This window comes from Bison bison, unplaced genomic scaffold, assembly GCF_000754665.1.
Source record: "Bison bison bison isolate TAMUID 2011002044 unplaced genomic scaffold, Bison_UMD1.0 scf7180017864290, whole genome shotgun sequence".
In the NCBI taxonomy this organism is placed as follows: domain Eukaryota; kingdom Metazoa; phylum Chordata; class Mammalia; order Artiodactyla; family Bovidae; genus Bison; species Bison bison.
Genome location: NW_011494862.1, coordinates 2,391,269 through 2,410,361, shown reverse-complemented (window position 1 = coordinate 2,410,361; position 19,093 = coordinate 2,391,269). Strand labels below are relative to the sequence as shown.

The following is a 19,093-nucleotide window of genomic DNA, read 5'->3' as shown; positions in this document are numbered from 1 at the left end:
CGGTGTTCATTGGAAGGACAGATGCTAAAGCTGAAACTCCAGTACTTTGGCCACCTCATGCGAAGAGTTGACTCATTGGAAAAGACTCTGATGCTGGGAGGGATTGGGGGCAGGAGGAGAAGGGGATGACAGAGGATGAGACGGCTGGATGGCATCACTGACTCAATGGACGTGGGTTTGGGTGGACTCCGGGAGTTGGTGATGGACAGGGAGGCCTGGCGTGCTGCGATTCTTGGGGTCGCAAAGAGTTGGACACGACTAAGCGACTGAACTGAACTGAACCTTGATATCTCTCTGCCTTTTGGCTGTTGTGAAAGGCTCTCCATGTTTTTCCTCTACTCTAGCATTCGAATGCAAGGGGAGCAGGTTTGATCCTGGGTCAGGGAACTAAGATCCCACATGCGTCAGGGTGAGGCCAAAAAGAAAAAAAAAGTTTGATAGTCATACATACATACTCAACCTTTAAAAGAAAGGGAATTCTGACCCATGCTATAACATAGATGAACCTCGAAGACATTATGCTAAATAAAATAAGCCAGCCACAAAAGGACAAACACTATATGATTCTATTTATAGGAGATGTCTAGAACAGTTGGACTCACAGAGACTGAAAGTAGAATGGTGGTGGCCAAGGGTTGAGGAGTTGGGAGAAATGAAGAGTTGTTGTTTATTGGGTACAGAGTTTCGGTTTTGCAAGATGAAAAGAGTACTGGAAATGGATGGGGGTGATGGTTGCACAATGATGTCAATGTGCATATTCATCACTGGCATTCATAGAACTTTGCACTTAAGAATCATTTAAAAAGTACATTTCACTACAGTAAAGAAAGATTAAAATTTTTTAGGCATTCACAGAATTCGATTTCTAGTTTCTTTTTCTCTTTTCTCCCATGCCTTCAACTCTTTCTCTGAATGGCCAAATTTTGGAGAATATTGTTAATTTCTGTCTGCCACCATCCTTCCTTTTGAGAACTGACATCTTCCTCATTCCTAACCTCATCTCCACTCCACCTCTGTGCCACGGGGTGTGCCTTGACACACAGAACTGTGCCCTTGACCTAGTCTGCCTGATGGAGTATTTCCATTGGGAATGAACCCGTGACCCAAGATGAACCAATCAGAATTATCCAAGGAACTTTTTCTGGGGCTACTGTAAAAGATGTGCTTTCTCCCTGCCGTATTTACTGTCTCTGAGTGTCATGTAAGCTATGGGCTTTTGATGGCCATCTTGCTGTCATAGTGAAACAGTCTATTTAAGAATTAAGCCAGCACAGGGGAAAACACAACCCAAGAGATGAGAAAAGATGAGAGAGTTCTGTTGGAGCCCTTGGAGCCTCTAGAGCCTATGCTGCTACTGCTGCTAAGTCGCTTCAGTCGTGTCCGACTCTCTGCGACCCCACAGACGGAAGCCCACCAGGCTCCCCCGGCCCTGGGATTCTCCAGGTAAGAACACTGGAGTGGGTTGCCATTTCCTTCTCCAATGCATGAAAATGAAAAGTGAAAGTGAAGTCACTCAGTTGTGTCCGACTCTTAGCGACACCATGGACTGCAGCCTACCAGGCTCCTCCGTCAATGGGATTTTCCAGGCAAGAGTACTGGAGTTGGGTGCCATTGCCTTCTCCGAAAACCTATGAAACCCCAACAAATATAGAACAGCATCTGGAATTTTCAGATACATCATCCAGTAATAAATTACCAAGAATCAAGATCAAAAAAGAAGTATGGAAATACTGGGCATTTATCACATGCTCACTTTTTAGAGGTGGTTCTCTCAGCTTGTACCTACTTTTGCAATACTGCCTGGGAAACTGATTACTCAAAAAATGATATGAAAAATGAAAGGATGAAACTAATACAACATTGTTAATCAACTATAAAATAAATATTAAACAAAAAAAATAAACCAATAATTATGTCCCATTAAGGAAAGAAGAAAAATGAAAGGATGGGGCCTCAGAACAAATAAAAATACAGACATTTATGCACCTGAAATTATACCCAAAGATTTAGCTTAAACATAGATATATTCCTGCACTTCATCTATAAATCATCTACCAAGAATACTACTTATAAAATAAGAAATACATATATGGAAAAAATTTATCTTCATTGCAAACTGAACCAATAATAGATGTCATTTAGAGCTATCAAATTGGCAAGGATTTTGAAAAATGGTAATCCATAGTGTTGAAATGGACTCAAGGAAATCCTCTAACACACTGCTTGTGGAAATGCAAATTGGAACAACCTTTATCATAATCTGTAAAAGCAGGAGTAATATCTTGCAACCCAGCAATTTTACATCTAGGACTGCATCCTTACTAAAATGTTCATAGATACACAAAAATATTTGGCTAAAAGGGTTTGCCTCTTAAAGTGTTGTTTATAATAATGGAAGAATTGGAAACCAGCTTAATTTCCCAAAATACACTCCTGAAATACAACCAAAAACAAAGTTATTGAAGACAATATAAGTATCTGGCCTTGGAAGCAACTCAAAATACATTTAATTAAATAAATAAGGCCCATATGATAAAATGAAAAAATAAGTTACAAAATAGTATAGTATAGTATAGTGGGCTCATTTGAGAGACAGAGAGATAAAGGGGTAGCGAGAGAGATAGAAACAGAGACAGAGAAACAGAGAAAAGAGACAGAGACACACACACAGAGAAAGAGACTGAAACTAGAAAGACATATTCCAAATTATTAAAGATGGAGTCTGCTAGTAGGAAGATTATGAGATTATAGAAATGATGTGTATTTCTTTTTTGTTGGTCCAAAATGTTAAATAAAACATTCTACTTGAATGAAATTTGATTTAATGATTTAAAAACATATTTTCAAACAGTAAGAACACACTAAAGTGCTTTAAAACATTATGATGAGTTGTAGCATCAAACGGCAGTGGGGGAGAAATTGGACTCCAAGTGAGAAAAAATAAATCTTTAAGTTTTACTTGAGCCTTAAAGGAGGTAGGGGTAGAAACATAAATTTAAATCATTTTGGATATTGATTGACTGGGGTCCTTCAGTGATTTGTGCTGAAGTTATTTTTTCCCTCTAGTTTGAGAGTATTTTTGATTCGGCCATCATAAAAGACAACTATCAGTCTTTTGGGCTATGTTATTCTACAGCATTTTCTCTGAAGTGAATGCTCAGGGTTATGTCCGGTAACTAATTAACTTTGTAAAAGATCAAATAGATTAAACACTTATGTGCAAATAAACATGCTATTTGTTAATATGAAGCTATGTAAAGATGGGAATGTGAATATAGATATAAAATAAGACCAAATTGTTTTTAGATTCCATTGTGTGTGCCTAGTCACTCAGTCATGTTGGACTCTTTGCAACCCCATTGGACTGTAGCCCTCCAGGTTCCTCTGTCTGTGGGATTCCTGGGCAAGAATACTGGATTGGGTTGTCATTTCCTTCTCCAGGTATCTTCCCAATCCAGGGATTGAACCCTCACCTCCTGTGTCTCCTGCATTGCAAGCGGATTCTTTACCTGCTGGGTTATTAAATGTCTGTGGGCAAAAACCTGCTGTACAGCCAGCTGCCAGAGAATACTCTGCTCTCTCCTACCCATCACATGTCTCCCCTCCTACTGGGTCCCTTACTATTCACAAGCCATGTTTCTTATTAATTCAAAGTTTAGCCAAGGATCATTTTCAACTGAGGGCTTCTTGATGGCAGAGTCTGTGATCTCCTCTTCTCTGAATTGCTGTCATTTAACACAGTTTTGGTGCATACTAACCACTAAGTAAAGTGTATTTCATGGCTTGATTGGTTTGATTAATAAAATGATAATGAGGAGAATTTAAAATGAAAAGAAAAACAATGCTTCTGGCAAAGATCTCTCCATAATTCCTTACTCAAAGAGTGTGCAGTCTGGCCTATTGTGTCACTAGTAAGACTGAGTAGCAATGTTAAAGAGAACTTTTCAGGGCCTTTTATTGGATAATAAGTCTACTTTCATTAGATGATAAATAGAGATCAAAGATGATTAAAATTCAGCTTCAGTCGTGTCCGACTCTGTGCGACCCCATAGACGGCAGCCCACCAGGCTCCCTCGTCCCTGGGATTCTCCAGGCAAGAACACTGGAGTGGGTTGCCATTTCCTTCTCCAAAAATTCAAGTTATATATATTTAAACTTTTTAATGATTCAGTGGAAATATGACTGTTTCATGAATAGTTTAATTTGGTGTTTTTAAAGGAATAGAGAAATCTTAAAGTGTTTTATCCTGTGACTGGTGTGACTCTGATAGAATACTTTTCATGATGTGTGTACACTTACAGATAACAATCTAAGAAGTCTAAGATTATGGCTAAAAATGAAACTGTGATAATAGTTTGTGTTTCACAAATTGCACATCAAAGTATGGAACTTTTAATGTTTGGATATCTTTTTAGGAAAAGCAATGACTCCTTTATCTTCTCTTTATTTTGTATGATTTGTCTCCAGTCTAAAAAAATACACATAATCGTTTTGTTCAGAGCAGTGATGATAAGTTGACATGGTAAAGCTCACAGGAAGAGTATCCTGTAATCAAAGTGATCCAGTGAAAGCAGTGTGATTTCTAGAATACCACAAAAACCCTCAAAAACCTCTACTTGACCTACTTCAATAGGAAGTTTTGTTTACTAAGAATGTAGAGCCCACGAACACAGGGTTTCTTGAATCCAGGGCTTTGAGTAAATTCTTACATGGCAGTTACACTTTCACACTCATAACCAGAGATCTATGTAAAAAGTTCCAAAATCACAGAGTAAACAAGTGGAAAGGGTAATGTTCTTTCTAAGCAGCTGTCAGCAGAAAATACAAGTGCTTCTAATGTGTTGTCCTAGAAGGGGAGAAAAGGCCACTCCCTGGCCCTGAGCAGAGCCTGGTGGTTGTGTCTGGGAGCAGAAGGCTCAGCCAACACTGGAGAGTGGTTGGGCATCAATGGTCACTCAAACTGCAACACAGGGAAGGAGGCCACACTTCTTCTGCCTCCTTTCTTACTCTGGCTTAAAATTAAAACTGACCTTTCCCCAAAACCATGACAGTTGCTCATTTGTTCTCCAATGAAATATTCTCTCAACAACCCACCCCCCAAACATCAAAGATAAATAGGAATGTAATTAAGCAAGAGGGTTACTTTTGTTTCCTGAGGATGCGGACAAGCTAAGAAATCCTCAGACATCAGATAAGATGTCTACTTGAGGTTTCAGTTCCCACAATTTAGGGCAAGTTTAGCATGTTATTATTATTTTAAGGCCTAAATTTTTTTCTTTAACTCCAAAACCTATTAATTTCCTTCCTCAGTTCACCTCTGCTACTTCCTATAGCTCTTCTTTCTTGAAGCAAGTTGGTCAGGTGCCCAGCAGGACAATGGCCTTACTTTAAACAAAAAAGCCTCCTTCTTCTCCCTTTAGGGACAGGTAGAGGTGGCCAGGTAGACTTGGTCTGTCTAGGTGAGGACTGGAGATGAGGAAGAACTCAGATTGGATTCTCAAAAGTATGGAGAAAGGGAACATAGCAAAGATCCAAAGCCCTCTATCTTTCACTGAAAATGGGCCCAGATGCTGTAGGGAATGAAACTCTAGATTAAAACAGTACTGAACTTAACATTTTTCTTTTGTAATAGTAGAACCAAGAATTAAGTATATAATTATACAAGCCAGCCCATATTACTATAGTAACTTAAACACCTTCAGGATACTATGAACACACATTGAATTTAGCAAATATTTTTAAAATTAACAATTCATTTTTTTCTTAATAATTATAGTAACAAACAATGATTCACAATTGGGGCAGTGACATTAGGAGCAGGGAATTGTATCAAAATAATCCCATGTTTTATCAAAAGGTTCCATTTAAAAGGGCTTAGGCACATTAATATTATAGTTTAAAGTATATAATACTTTTTTAAATAAGTTATTGAAATTTGATCTTTACCCTGACCAATATAATTAGCCTCATTTTACAGACATAGAATTGAGGCATAGACTGGTTAAGCAACTTCCTGAAGTCACACAGCTGGTAAGAAATATAGCAGAGATACAAAGCTAGTATTGCAACTGTTTTTTCCTTTCGAAATCTTAGCCTCAAAATTTCTCAATGGAATCTGCTTCAAGGTTTATATTAGTTTGGAAAACAATGTTAAGTGGAAAATAGTTGAAAATAAAAACACTGAAAATCTGAGGGTGCTGCCTTTCACATACCTAAAAACCTGTGTTCGGCCAGGATAGTGTTAAAAAATTGTATTTTGAATATGTTGGCAACATTGAAAAGTTTGTAGAGTTCACATTGAAAATTTACACTTCCATCTTCTTTGGAAGAACCAAAAGATCTAAGAATACTGGATCCTCAGAGACCCGGAAGCTGGACACTGTCTGTGCTCAGTAAACTATCTATGTGTTTTCCTCTCTGCATAGATCCCACCAGCTTCTTAAAGCAACATTTCACCAACCTGGCTCCTGGAGACATTCAAATTGCAATACCTACATTAAACTAACAGAAGAAGTGAAGTACATTAATTTGCCTCCATTTTTAGACAATATTGGTAGTTACCAGTTAATCGTTAGGTTAACTTTCACTTGGCTTTTGAATGCACCCCAACACTTACATCCAGAAGAAATGTCTTTTCCACATATCAGTGTCTCTGGAAAATATCTGGAACATTCAGCAGTACAGTACACAAAGGCTTGTGGCTCCACAAAGTTGTTATACCAAAGGCGAGCTGTTGTTTTATTGATTCTTGTGATATGAAATCTTTCTTTGATGCCATTTTTATAAAAATAAAGTTTACTTGGTTGGCAGTTCTTAATTGCTGCTTGGCAATATATAGAGATATTCATACCCATCTTAAAAATTGTGGCAGGTTCTACCCAGATGTGTCCAGAGCAGTTTATATTTGTAATCCCTGGAAAACAAATAGATAAAATAATTAATTCCATGTAAAACATTAAAACCAGATATTCAGAAAAATATGCTTTGCATTTAATATTGTTTTTGACTAATGGAATAATTAGTCAAATATTTCATTCAAAATAATCCAGTCAAAAATAATTAGATTGCAGCCATGAAATTAAAAGACGCTTACTCCTTGGAAGAAAAGTTATGACCAACCTATTCCAGTGTTCTTGTCTGGAGAACCCCAGGGACGGGGGAGCCTGGTGGGCTGCCATCTATGGGGTCGCACAGAGTAGGACACGACTGAAGCAACTTAGCAGCAACAGCAGCAGACAGCATATTAAAAAGCAGAGACATTACTTTGCCAACAAAGGTCCGTCTAGTCAAGGCTATGGTTTTTCCAGTGGTCATGTATGGATGTGAGAGTTGGACTATGAAGAAAGCTGAGCGCCAAAGAATTGATGCTTTTGAACTGTGGTGTTGGAGAAGACTCTTGAGAGTCCCTTGGACTGCAAGGAGATCCAACCAGTCCATTCTAAAGGAGATCAGTCCTGGGTGCTCATTGGAAAGACTGATGTTGAAGCTGAAACTCTAATACTTTGGCCACCTGATGCGAACAACTGACTCATTTGAAAAGACCCTGATGCTGGGAGGGATTGGGGGCAGGAGGAGAAGGGGACGACAGAGGATGAGATGGTTGGATGGCATCACTGACTCGATGGACATGGGTTTGGGTGGACCCCAGGAGTTGGTGATGGACAGGGAGGCCTGGCATGCTGCGGTTCATGGGGTCACAAAGAGTCGGACACAACTGAGCGACTGAAGTGAACTGAATGGAATAATTTCCACTGGAAAAGAGTTTTAGGACTCAGTGTATCCTTTAATTGCTTAGCTTATCAGTGTGTTTTTACCATTAGGACTCAGTGTATCATTTATTTGCTTAGCTAATCAGTGTGTTTTTACCATGTTCTGTTGATGTTCAACAGCATTACACGAGCCTAGAGTCAGCTTTCAGCTTTTCAGCTTCTCTAGCAGTCTAAAGTGCAAATATAATTAGCTCTTCTATTTTAAAGGTGAGGAATGAGGCATTTTGAGGGCACCTTATGTTTCAAAGGTAACATTAGAAATAACAATTGGTAGTGAAGAATCCAAACCCCATTCTTCAGCTACTCAGTCTTTCTTTCTTTTACAGATAAGGGCTATTTTTATTAGAAAATTATGATCTTAATGAGTGAAATCATACTGTTACTAGTTGCAAAAATTTATTGCTTGACCACCACTTAAAATTCATCATTAATTTAAAAATATGGGGAAATGTTCAGAATATATTTTTAAGTTGAAAAGCAAGTTTCAAAACAAAATATTTAATATAGGCTGGTGGGCTATATTTAATTCATTAAATTAAAGATACACTAAGATATTATCAATGATAATCTCTGTGTGTTAATTTTTATTTTTAATTGAATATTTCTGTGTTACAAAAATTATATAATAATGTATTATTTTTATAGCCAAATAATAATAGAGGCATTTTCATAAACTCAAATGACAATGTAATGCAATATCAATTAAGTTAAATTCACATCAAGGAAAATTCATTGTAGGCTTTTTCTAAATATTCTAAACTCTAAGCATTAGAATATCTTAAAACCTTATCAAAGTGATAATTAAAGGCCAGTATTTAATTTTAAAAGTCCTTATCTTTAGAATTCAAAGCTTAAAAATTAACTTTTATAATATAAATGTAATTGAGTATGTCCATTTATGTAGTTTGCATTCACATATAAATTATAAATATTTCAATGTTGAAGTAGTGATAAAAATAATTCCATCATTATCAATAGGAATTTGAAGCCAAAGACATGAAAAGAAGTTTTAAGAAAGCATCTGACTGCTTTGCCATGCTGAGTCACTGTCCAACTCTTTGTGACCCCATGGACTGTAGCTTGCCAGGCTCCTCTGTCCATAGATATCTCCAGGCAAGAATACTGGCGTAGTTTGCCTTGCTCTCCTCTGGGGGATCTTCCCAACCCAGGAATCAAACCCTGGATACATCTCTTATGTATCCTGCATTGGCAGGCGTTCTTTACCATTAGCACCACCTGGGAAGCCCCTGTTTTAAAGAAGGTCAACAATTCAAGTTCAGAGAAACTGTTTCTTCAGCACCTTAAAAAATATCTGAATACTATCATGAAACGTGAGTAGTGTTTAAGAATACACAGAAAATATTAAAAACATCAGAAGACTTCAAATTCGGATAAATGTTATCTTGGTTTTAAAAAATAGAATAAAAAAGAACCCCAGAAACACTGGACTGCTGAGCTTCACAACATTTGGGAATGAATTAATAAGTCGATGATTTTTCAGAAAAAGAAATCAGTAATCAGCAGGAGTTAACTTGGATTATGTAAGAATAAGTCATACAAAAGTATGTTAATTTCTCTTTTTAATATGTTAAAATAAGTCATACAAAATATGTTAATTTGGAGGATGTTGGTCAGAAAAATGCTAAACGTAGTGTTTATTTTTTTTTATTTCAGCAAAGCTATTTAAAAGGGGTAAAATATCATTCTAGTAGAAAATTTGGAAAAGATAGTAAAAATATTACAGCAGATTGAATAATTTCTAATGAACATCTGGAAAGTCTCTAGTACCATATCATATGGACTTGTCTAATTTCTCTATGCTTCATATTAATCACTCAGATGTATAAACGGGTTTCCCTGGTGGCTCAGACGGTGAAGGATCTGCCTGCAATGCAGGAGACCTGAGTTTGAACCCTGGATCGGGAAGATCCCCTTGAGAAGGGAATGACTACTCACTCTAGTATTCTTGCCTGGAGAATTCCATGTATAAACAGAAGTCTGACTTATCATTCGCATATTTCCAGAAGCTGGAAAAAGTAAATGATGTCTTATTTCTACGAAACCTTCTTGGATACTGTTGGTCTGACTCTGGAAGGGTCTGATATCCTGCTGGAGGGATTCTAGTTCTCATGGTGGGACTACTTCTATATGTCTAATATAAGTTTGTCCCAACCTACAGAAGATAGTTTTGCTTTTGTCACTATTCTGAGTAAGTTGCATGATTTACAAAACTTCCTTCAAGATCTAAAACCCTGCCTTGATGTTGCTTGTGTGTGTGTGCATGCTCAGTCACTCAGTCGTGTACGACTCTTTGCAACCGTATGGACTGTAGCTTGCCAGGCTCCTCTGTCCATGGGATTCTCCAGGCAAGAATACTGGAGTGGGTTGTCATGGCCTCCTCCGGGGAATCTTCCCTACCCAGGGATTGAACCAGCATCTCCTGCATTGACAGGCGAATTCTTTCACCACTGAGCCACATGTGAAGCCTTTGGTGTTGCTTATCTCATAGTAAATGAGTCCCTCTCGCCTGTCCAGGATGCAATGCCCTCAGTAGAAACTCTCAAGAGCCAATGGCTGTCCTGCCTGAACTTCTGATGATCTCCCACCTCCCACTCTTAAAAGCTGTGTATGCCTTTGTCATAATGCCAGCTGTTTGTGTGAACTACAAAATAAGAATAATAATAGCACATAATACTACTGCACAAAGTTGTTGTGAGGAAGACAAGGCTTAGCACAGCACCTAACACAGAGTAATGATCAATAAATTGTTTGTGGAATTGAATAAAATTCAAATGTTTGATAAGTTATATAAGTTAAAAATGTTCAAAGACAGATTATGCCAAACCAAAATAATAAACTGCTTTGTGGAAATGTTGATATTGGAATTAGACTGCTTCATGGAAATTTTGATATAAGAATTAGACCTCTGTCAGGATGCTTGATAAAGGAATCTTGCATTAGGAGGGAGGTTGGACTCACATTTCATTCCACATAATTTTATGTGCATATAATTTTTCCCAGTATAATAATTTTTATTCTTCAGAGATTCGAGCATAATGTCATGAACCTAATAAACACTCAGTATTTTATTTGAATAAAAAATAGCAATAGGTACTCAAAAATACTGTACCTCCATGACACCAACTGAAGAATATGTAGAGAGCTATTACCACGTCCCAATGAATTGTGACCTGATTCATGCCTGAAAGCAGAAAAAACTCTTTGTTGCTCTCTAGAAAAATATGAAAAATGTTTAAACTGTAATATTTTAATAAAATACTAAAAGGCATAACATTTTTCCTAGCAGTTGTTTTTGATGAGAAACTTTAATTAGGAAGAAAGGAACGAAGGGAGGAAGGATGGGAAGGGAGAACGAAACAGGGCAAAGAAGAGTCACTGGGGTGTGGGGAGGTATAATAAGGTGGAGGAGTAAAGCAAAAGAATGGGATTTTATACCCTTCAAAAATCAGTGTGAATTACCTTCATAAGACATTTTGACCCTTGATGAAATATAATTCCTCCTGATCTTGTCTCTCTCATCAGAACTCTCTTTCTGCTCTAACTCATGATCCTCAATCCTTCTGACCAGGTTCACATGTCTATCAAGCTCCAGAAATATTAGTCTTTCAGGAAAAGCCAAAAAGATCAGAACTTCCAGAAAAGAAAAGCATTCAAAATGAAGAAAGAGTAAGTGAGACAAAACCTTACACATTATCACCAGTTAGATTTACAGAAATCCCCTTTATCTGCAGAGAGTTCAAAAGAAGCACATTATAGAAATTCCAAACAATATTGCCATTAGTTTACATCTGGAGTTACATTATTCAGTTAAACAGTTACATGCATTATTAAATAATTAAATTATTCAATAATCAGCATTATTCAGTTATTTAATTAAACCTGAGCCTTTCATATAAAACAACAAAAACTCATAACTCATCAAATGGCACACAATATTTCATTTTTAAAAACTGAGGTCCCCAGTGACTTATGAATATAAAGATCCCTTTCATGATTTGTTAATAATAGTAGATCTTCTCTTTGTAAATAATAGACAAAAGAAACTGTGAAATATTCCTAGTTAGGAGTTAACTACTCACCTAATAGAGTATACACAATAATATCATTTAAAGCAATATGATGTTAGATAATATTACAGATTCAGCTTCTATCATAACTCTGTATGAAATATCATACAGACTCATAAGACAACTTGGCCCATGGATTTCCAAAAGGAAATGTAGCTGTTTTTGAGTATTCAGAGGTCATTATCTCTTTACCTTACAGCCTGTTTGAAGCACATAATTCCACCTCAGAGCCAGGCTGCTACCCTCGTATCTGCGTCATGTCTTCTTTCCTCACTGCCTGCCTGTCAACGATCACTTCAGGTTTTCAGTGATGAGGCAAATGGAAATATCTACAAAGCCCCGACCTACATTTCAGATTCTTGAAGAGGAACTCAAAACTGTCCAACTCAAAATGACTGGCTCTTATGTCACTATTTGGGAAAACCCAGATTACTGAAAGTGAACTGCTTTGTCAGTACTCTTTTTTTGTCCCTCACCTTAATTTGAAATAATCTCATCCAAGAAGTAGAACACATATTTATGCTTAATCTATCAAAATCTTTGACACTAAAGATACAATGCTTAGTTTTAATTTGCAACCAACATTGATATCCATTATAAATCCATTTCTTAAGAAAAGAAAGTTTAAAGCCAGCCGCGGTAGAAAAAAAAAAAACAAAGAAAAGAAAGTTTAAAAGCTACTATTGACCATTCATTTAGTTAACAAGCATTTTTGAGCATCTCATATGTGCCAGGTATTGTTTGGGGCATTAAAGATACAATGGTGATTAACTACAGAACAGCTGCTTTATATATTGCATTGTTTAAAATGATAAAATTATACATCAGTGGCTTTAAACTATTTATTCATGGTTTAACAGGATCCTAAAGTGAAAGTCTTTCAGTCATGTCCGACTGTTTGCAACCTCATGGACTATACAGTCCATGGAATTCTCCAGGCCAGAATACTGGAGTGGGTAGCCTTTCCCTTCTCCAGGAGATCTTCCCAACCCGGGGATCAAACCCAAGTCTCCCATGCTGCAGGCAGATTCTATACCAGCTGAGCCACCAGGAAAGCCCTAACAGGATCCTAAGACCAAATTTTAAGAAAATTATCAGTTATTTGGTTGGTTTCTAGCAAGCATCACCAGGAGACCTTGTGGCACACCTTTTCTTCTCACCTCCTTATTTGTTCTACATGAGCATCTTTTCACTCTTCATTCAGCTTTCTATTGTAAATGACAGTTAATTTACTCATTTCCTCCACAGTGAATTTCTTAAAGTCAGAAACTCCATATTGTCTTTTTAGTTTTTGTATCTTTAGTACCTAGCACATTATAACATTATGGGGGAACATTTAAACATTCCTATGCTCAAAATTATTGTACCCAGTGAAATCAGAATTTCGGTAAGTGGAAGTTGAGCATCAGTATTTTTTAAAAGCCTCTCCTGGTGATTATAATGAGCAGTCGGAGCTGGGGATCACCAGAATACACGAATAAGAGTGTCTTTGACTGTCAACTGGGTTTTAATGACTAGTAACAATTTTCTCAACTATGAAGAAGGGTATGGGAAAATATTTCACATACCAAGAACAATGGTTTGGGACTGGCAAGTTGTTTCTGTAGGCTGAAGGATTTGAGCTGGAAAATTAGATCAATGGCAGAATATAGTGGGCTATATTCCTGTCTGTCATCCATGCACTCAGGAGCACACCACCACCTGACTGTTGCTGGTCAGGCTGTTGTTCAGTTGCTCAGTTGTGTCCAAATCTTTGTGACCTCATGGACTGCAGCATACCAGGCCTTCCTGTCCTTCACTATCTCCAGGAGTTTTGCTCAAACTTATGTCCATTGAGTTGATGATGCCATCCAACCACTTCATCCTCTGTCGCCCCTTTCTCCTCCTGCCCTCAGTCTTTCCCAGCATCAGGGTCTTTTCCAGTGAGTTGACTGTTTGCATCAGGTGGCCAAAATATTGGAGCTTCAACTTCAACATCAGTCCTTCTAATGAATATTCAATGTTGATTTCCTTTAGGGTTGACTAGTTTGATCTCCTTGCAGTCCAAGGGACTCTCAAGAATCTTCTCCAGCACCACAGTTCAAAAGCATCCATTTTTCAGTGCTCAGCCTTCTTTATGATCCAACTCTCACATCCATACTTGACTGCTGGAAAAAACATAGCTTTGACTCTATGGACCTTTGTCGGCAAAGTAATATCTCTGCTTTGTAATATGCTGTCTAGGTTTGTCATAGCTTTCTTCTAAGAAGCAAGCATCTTTTAATTTCATGGCTGCAGTCACCAGCCACAGTGGTTTTGGAGCCCAAGAAAATAAAGTCTGACACTGTTTCCATTATTGCCCCATCTATTTGTCATGCTCGTCAGCTACACAGCCGAAAGAAATCAAACAACAACAACAACAAAACCCCAACTTCCTTTATCTGAAAGTGTCAGAGATAACAAAGATTGTTAGGCAGAGAAATACATAGTCAAGTTGGATCTTAGAAAGACATTTCTAATTACTGCATGGAGAATTGCAAGAGGATAAAGAATCCAGTTAGGAGGCTATGGAAGAGCAAAGGCTGCTGAAGACCTAAGGCAAAGCAAAGGCAGTGAGAACTGAGAGGAGGAAACACGTGAGAGCGCTCTGGGGAGTCCCACTGAACAGGAGTTGTGCAATGAACAACCTGTGTGTGGGGCTAAGAATTCAGGAGCACAAGGCTTGACTCTGGTGGCCATTTTGCTGACTCAGTAAATAACAGCATTAACTGAGCACACAAAAGTGAGAGTGGGGAAGTAATGAATCTGGTTCTGATCATGTTGATTTGAAGGGGCTTCCAGCATGTTTGGAGAAGACTGTCTAGTAGGCTGTTGGAGACACTGGTAAACTTGAGAGAGAAGTCTGAGCTGCAGATCTAAATTTAGAAGATTTCAGCATGTCAGTAGTATTAAAAGCAAAATTAGAAAAAGAGAATTCAGAGAGAACATCCAGAGAGATAAGGGAAAGGAGTAGGAGGCCAGAACCAGAAAATCTTGACCAAAGGACAAAAGAGATACAGGAAGAAGTGCATGACGAGTGTCAAATGGTCAGAGATTAAATATGACAGGAACTAAAAGGCAGTGTTGAATTTGACAACAGTCAGTACCTCCTAAGAATAGTTTCAGAAAAGAAATGAAGGTAGAAAGAAGATTGAAGTGAGTTAGAATAGAAAATAAAGGAGAGGACATCATCTAGTATTTCAGGAATTTGGACAGTGGAGATGAGATTGATGGATGTTCACTGCAAATCAGTATCCGCTTATTTATTTTAATGGGGGCTGGTGGTGGTTCTCAACTCACTTTTCAGATATTTTCCATGCATATCTTTGGTGAACAATCCATTCAAATCTCTCTTGTTTTTGTTGTTTAGTCACTAAGTTGTGTCTGACCTTCTGTGACTTCATAGACTGTAGCCTGCCAGGCTCCTCTGTCTATGGGATTTCCCCAGGCAAGAATATTGGAGTGTGTTGTCATTTCCTACTCCAGGTTCAAATCTTCAGTCCATTTATATTGCTTTATTGTTTTTCTTATTATTGAGTTCTGAGAATTCTTTACGTGGTTTGAAAACTAGCCCTTTATTGGACATGTGTTTTGTCCTAGTCTATGGCTTATTTTTTTCATTTTCTTACCAATATCTTTTGAAAGAAGTTTTTATTTTAGTGAAATCCAATTCATTAATTGCTTGAATAATTTTTTCTTTTTTTGTCTTGTTAGCCTCTGCTTATATTTTCATCAGTGGATCCATATATAGTCTTGCCTTATGTGTGTTTCTGTTTAAAGACAATCTATATTGTTGACTAGCTAACATCGAACTCAGGGTCAGCAGCCCTATAATTCAAACCTGAACAAAGCTTACCTAACACAGATGTTCTTTATAATGTACATTGCAGACTTCTTGCATTTCGGAGCACTGGACAGTACTTTAGGACTGTATCTGGGGGCCATGTTAAATAGTGAAATCATCAAAAAAGAAAATCACAAAATGTGAAGAATGTAGTACTAAATAGACTTGGGGCTTCCCAGGTGGCTCAGTGGTAAAGAATCCACCTGCAAATGCAGGAGATGCCAGTATGATCCCTGGGCCAGGAAGATCCCCTGGAGAAGGAATGGCAAACCCACTCCAGTATTCTTGCCTGGAAAATTGCATGGACAGAGGAGCCTGGCAGGCTAACATCTATGGGTTTCAAAGAATCAGACACAACTGAACACACACACCCACACACATAGGTAATTATACACAATATTTTATTTTCAAAATTTTTCTATTTCCGAAGGTGTCTTTTAACTGTATTATAAGCCCACAAGTAATAAATCTGGTTTATTTCCTAAAAATCACACAATTTCAAGTTTTTCTCTAGCATTGGTAAAAGTTTGGAATGGTTGTTGGATAAGGGAATGAAAAGGATGATTGAGTGCAAAATGCATGATCTTGAAAACAGCATATTAAATTAGTAAGTATATTTTGAGTTACGTCACAGGGTAAATACATTATGCAACATTTAGATTTTTTCCAACTTAAAAAGTATACTTTAGGGAATTTCAAAATGGAAGGAAACAATGTAGTCCTTATGCAGTTGTGCTTTTCTATAAATTTACCTGCCTATTGTGGATTGAAAATATCTCCAGTTTCTCTGTGCATTGGCAACAAACATTGTCATAAACTAACTGGCCACTATTAATAGAAGGAACTCCTTGAAGTGGATTGCTTAGAATCTTTCAGTTTAAGAAGTACATCTGGACCAAGACCTGAAATGTTAAGCTGTTGCCTAGCAACACTGACCCAATAAGGAAGAGGCCTAGGGGAATCTATCTTGCCTCAGAACTCAGATGCCATATATGGGGGAATGAGAAGAACGACAAATGGACTACTGATCCTTGAAATGGGAACTTAGTGACTCTCTAACTCTGATTAGAGGTGGAAAACCTACCACCTCTATATAGGGAAGTGATTTGGCAGTCCCAGCATTTTTAAATGGGCCTGGCTTAGAGCGGATAATCTCATTAGAGAGGAAGACTAGGGAACTCTTGAATCTGTGCTTGCATAGCAGGTGCACTATTTCTACTTTGATTATCACATTTCTTTGAAGTGGCTTTAGTAGGGAAGAACCTCTGAATATTATCATGTGTAAAGCTCCTAAGCCATCCCTTTGAAGGTACCACTAAATATGCAAATCTCATTAGGTAGACCTGATTTCAGTTCAGTTCAGTTGCTCAGTCATGTCCGACTCTTTGTGACCCCATGAACCGCAGCACGCCAAGCCTCCCTGTCCATCACCAACTCCTGGAGTCCACCCAAACCCATGTCCATTGAGTCGGTGATGCCATCCAACTGTCTCATCCTCTGTCATCCCCTTCTCCTCCTCCCCTCAATCTTTCCCAACATCAGGGTCTTTTCAAATGAGTCAGCTCTTCGCATCAGGTGGCCAAAGTATTGGAGTTTCAGCTTCAACATCAGTCCTTCCAATGAGCACCCAGGACTGATCTCCTTTAGGATGGACTGGTTGGATCTCCTTGCAGTCCAAGGGACTCTCAAGAGTCTTCTCCAACACCACAGTTCAAAAGCATCAATTCATCGGTGCTCAGCTTTCTTTATAGTCCACTCTCACATCCATACATGACCACTGGAAAAACCATATCCTTGACTAGACGGACCTTTGTTGGCAAAGTAATGTCTCTGCTTTTTAGTATGCTGTCTAGGTTGGTCATAACTTTTCTTCCAAGGAGTAAGCATCTTTTAATTTCATGGCTGCCATCACCATCTGCAATGATTTTGGAGCCCAGAAAAATAAAGTCTGACACTGTTTCCACTGTTTTCCCATCTATTTGCCATGAAGTGATGGGACCGGATGCCATGATCTTAGTTTTCTGAATGTTGACCTTTAAGCCGACTTTTTCACTCTCCTCTTTCACTTTCATCAAGAGGCTCTTTAGTTGCTCTTCACTTTCTGCCATAAGGGTGTATCATCTGAGTATTTGAGGTTATTGATATTTCTCCCAGCAATCTTGATTCCAGCTTGTGCTTCTTCCAGCCCAGCGTTTCTCCTGATGTACTCTGCATATAAGTTAAATAAGCAGGGTGACAATATACAGCCTTGACGGACTCCTTTTCCTATTTGGAACCAGTCCTTTGTTCCATGTCCAGTTCTTACTGTTGTCTCTTGACCTGCATATAGGTTTCTCAAGAGGCAGGTCAGGTGGTCTGGTATTACCATCTGTTTAAGAATTTTCCACAGTTTATTGTGATCCACACAGTCAAAGGCTTTGGCATAGTCAATAAAGCAGAAATAGATGTTTTTCTGGAACTCCCTTGCTTTGGGAGGCTTAAAATTTGTGCCATAAAAATCTAGCAGTTCTGTATTGAATAAGGAAATCAATATAATGAAAGGATGGGGAGACTGATGGTTGTTGGGATGAACTGTTTTTGAAGGAGAGAAGATGACAACAGCTACCCAATGAAGTAGGGATCCCTCCTCACTGTCTGTCTGGGGCAAGACACATATCCACCCTCCTCCTTGGGCAGTCACCAGTAAATCCAAGATGACAGAAGAGGGCCTGTAGAAACCGCAATACAAATATAAAATAAAACAGGAGGGCTTCTTTTTCCTTAAGCAAATTACAAGGTTTATGCTTAGAAACAGGCTTCCCTCATTAGAACTGATTCAAATGTATTCTTTTTAATGGCTGAGTAATACTCCATTGTGTATATGTACCACAGCTTTCTTATCCATTCATCTGATGATGGACATGTAGGTTGCTTCCATGTCCTGGCTATTATAAACACTGCTGCGATGAACATTGGGGTACACGTGTCTCTTTCCCTTCTGGTTTCCTCGGTGTGTATGCCCAGCAGTGGGATTGCTGGATCATAAGGCAGTTCTATTTCCAGTTTTTTAAGGAATCTCCACACTGTTCTCCATAGTGGCTGTACTAGTTTGCATTCCCACCAACAGTGTAAGAGGGTTCCCTTTTCTCCACATCCTCTCGAGCATTTATTGCTTGTAGACTTCTGGATTGCAGCCATTCTGACTGGGGTGAAATGGTGCCTCATAGTGGTTTTGATTTGCATTTCTCTGATAATGAGTGATGTTGAGCATCTTTTCATGTGTTTGTTAGCCATCTGTGCCATCTGTATGTCTTCTTTGGAGAAATGTCTATTTAGTTCTTTGGCCCATTTTTTGATTGGGTCATTTATTTTTTTGGAATTGAGTTGCAGGAGTT

At 38.2% G+C, this 19,093-nt stretch overlaps 1 protein-coding gene across 3 annotated transcripts in view; it reads right to left on the bottom strand.

Annotated features, from left to right (window-relative positions):
- IL23R (interleukin 23 receptor) overlaps nt 1-12,158 on the bottom strand; it is a 79,076-nt gene extending 66,918 nt beyond the window's left edge. Inside the window, exons 1-4 of one of the 3 annotated variants that reach the window (XM_010850293.1) lie at nt 12,050-12,158; nt 11,250-11,420; nt 10,900-10,971; nt 6,617-6,913 (exon numbers count right to left, since the gene is read on the bottom strand). In XM_010850293.1, the coding sequence (XP_010848595.1) occupies nt 6,617-6,913; nt 10,900-10,971; nt 11,250-11,262 (382 nt within the window). In that variant the 5' untranslated portion in view covers nt 11,263-11,420; nt 12,050-12,158. The remainder of the gene's footprint in view (nt 1-6,616; nt 6,914-10,899; nt 10,972-11,249; nt 11,421-12,049) is intronic. The other 2 variants (XM_010850294.1, XM_010850295.1) reach the window with 2 other exon arrangements.
- Nucleotides 12,159-19,093: the final 6,935 nt, after the last annotated feature.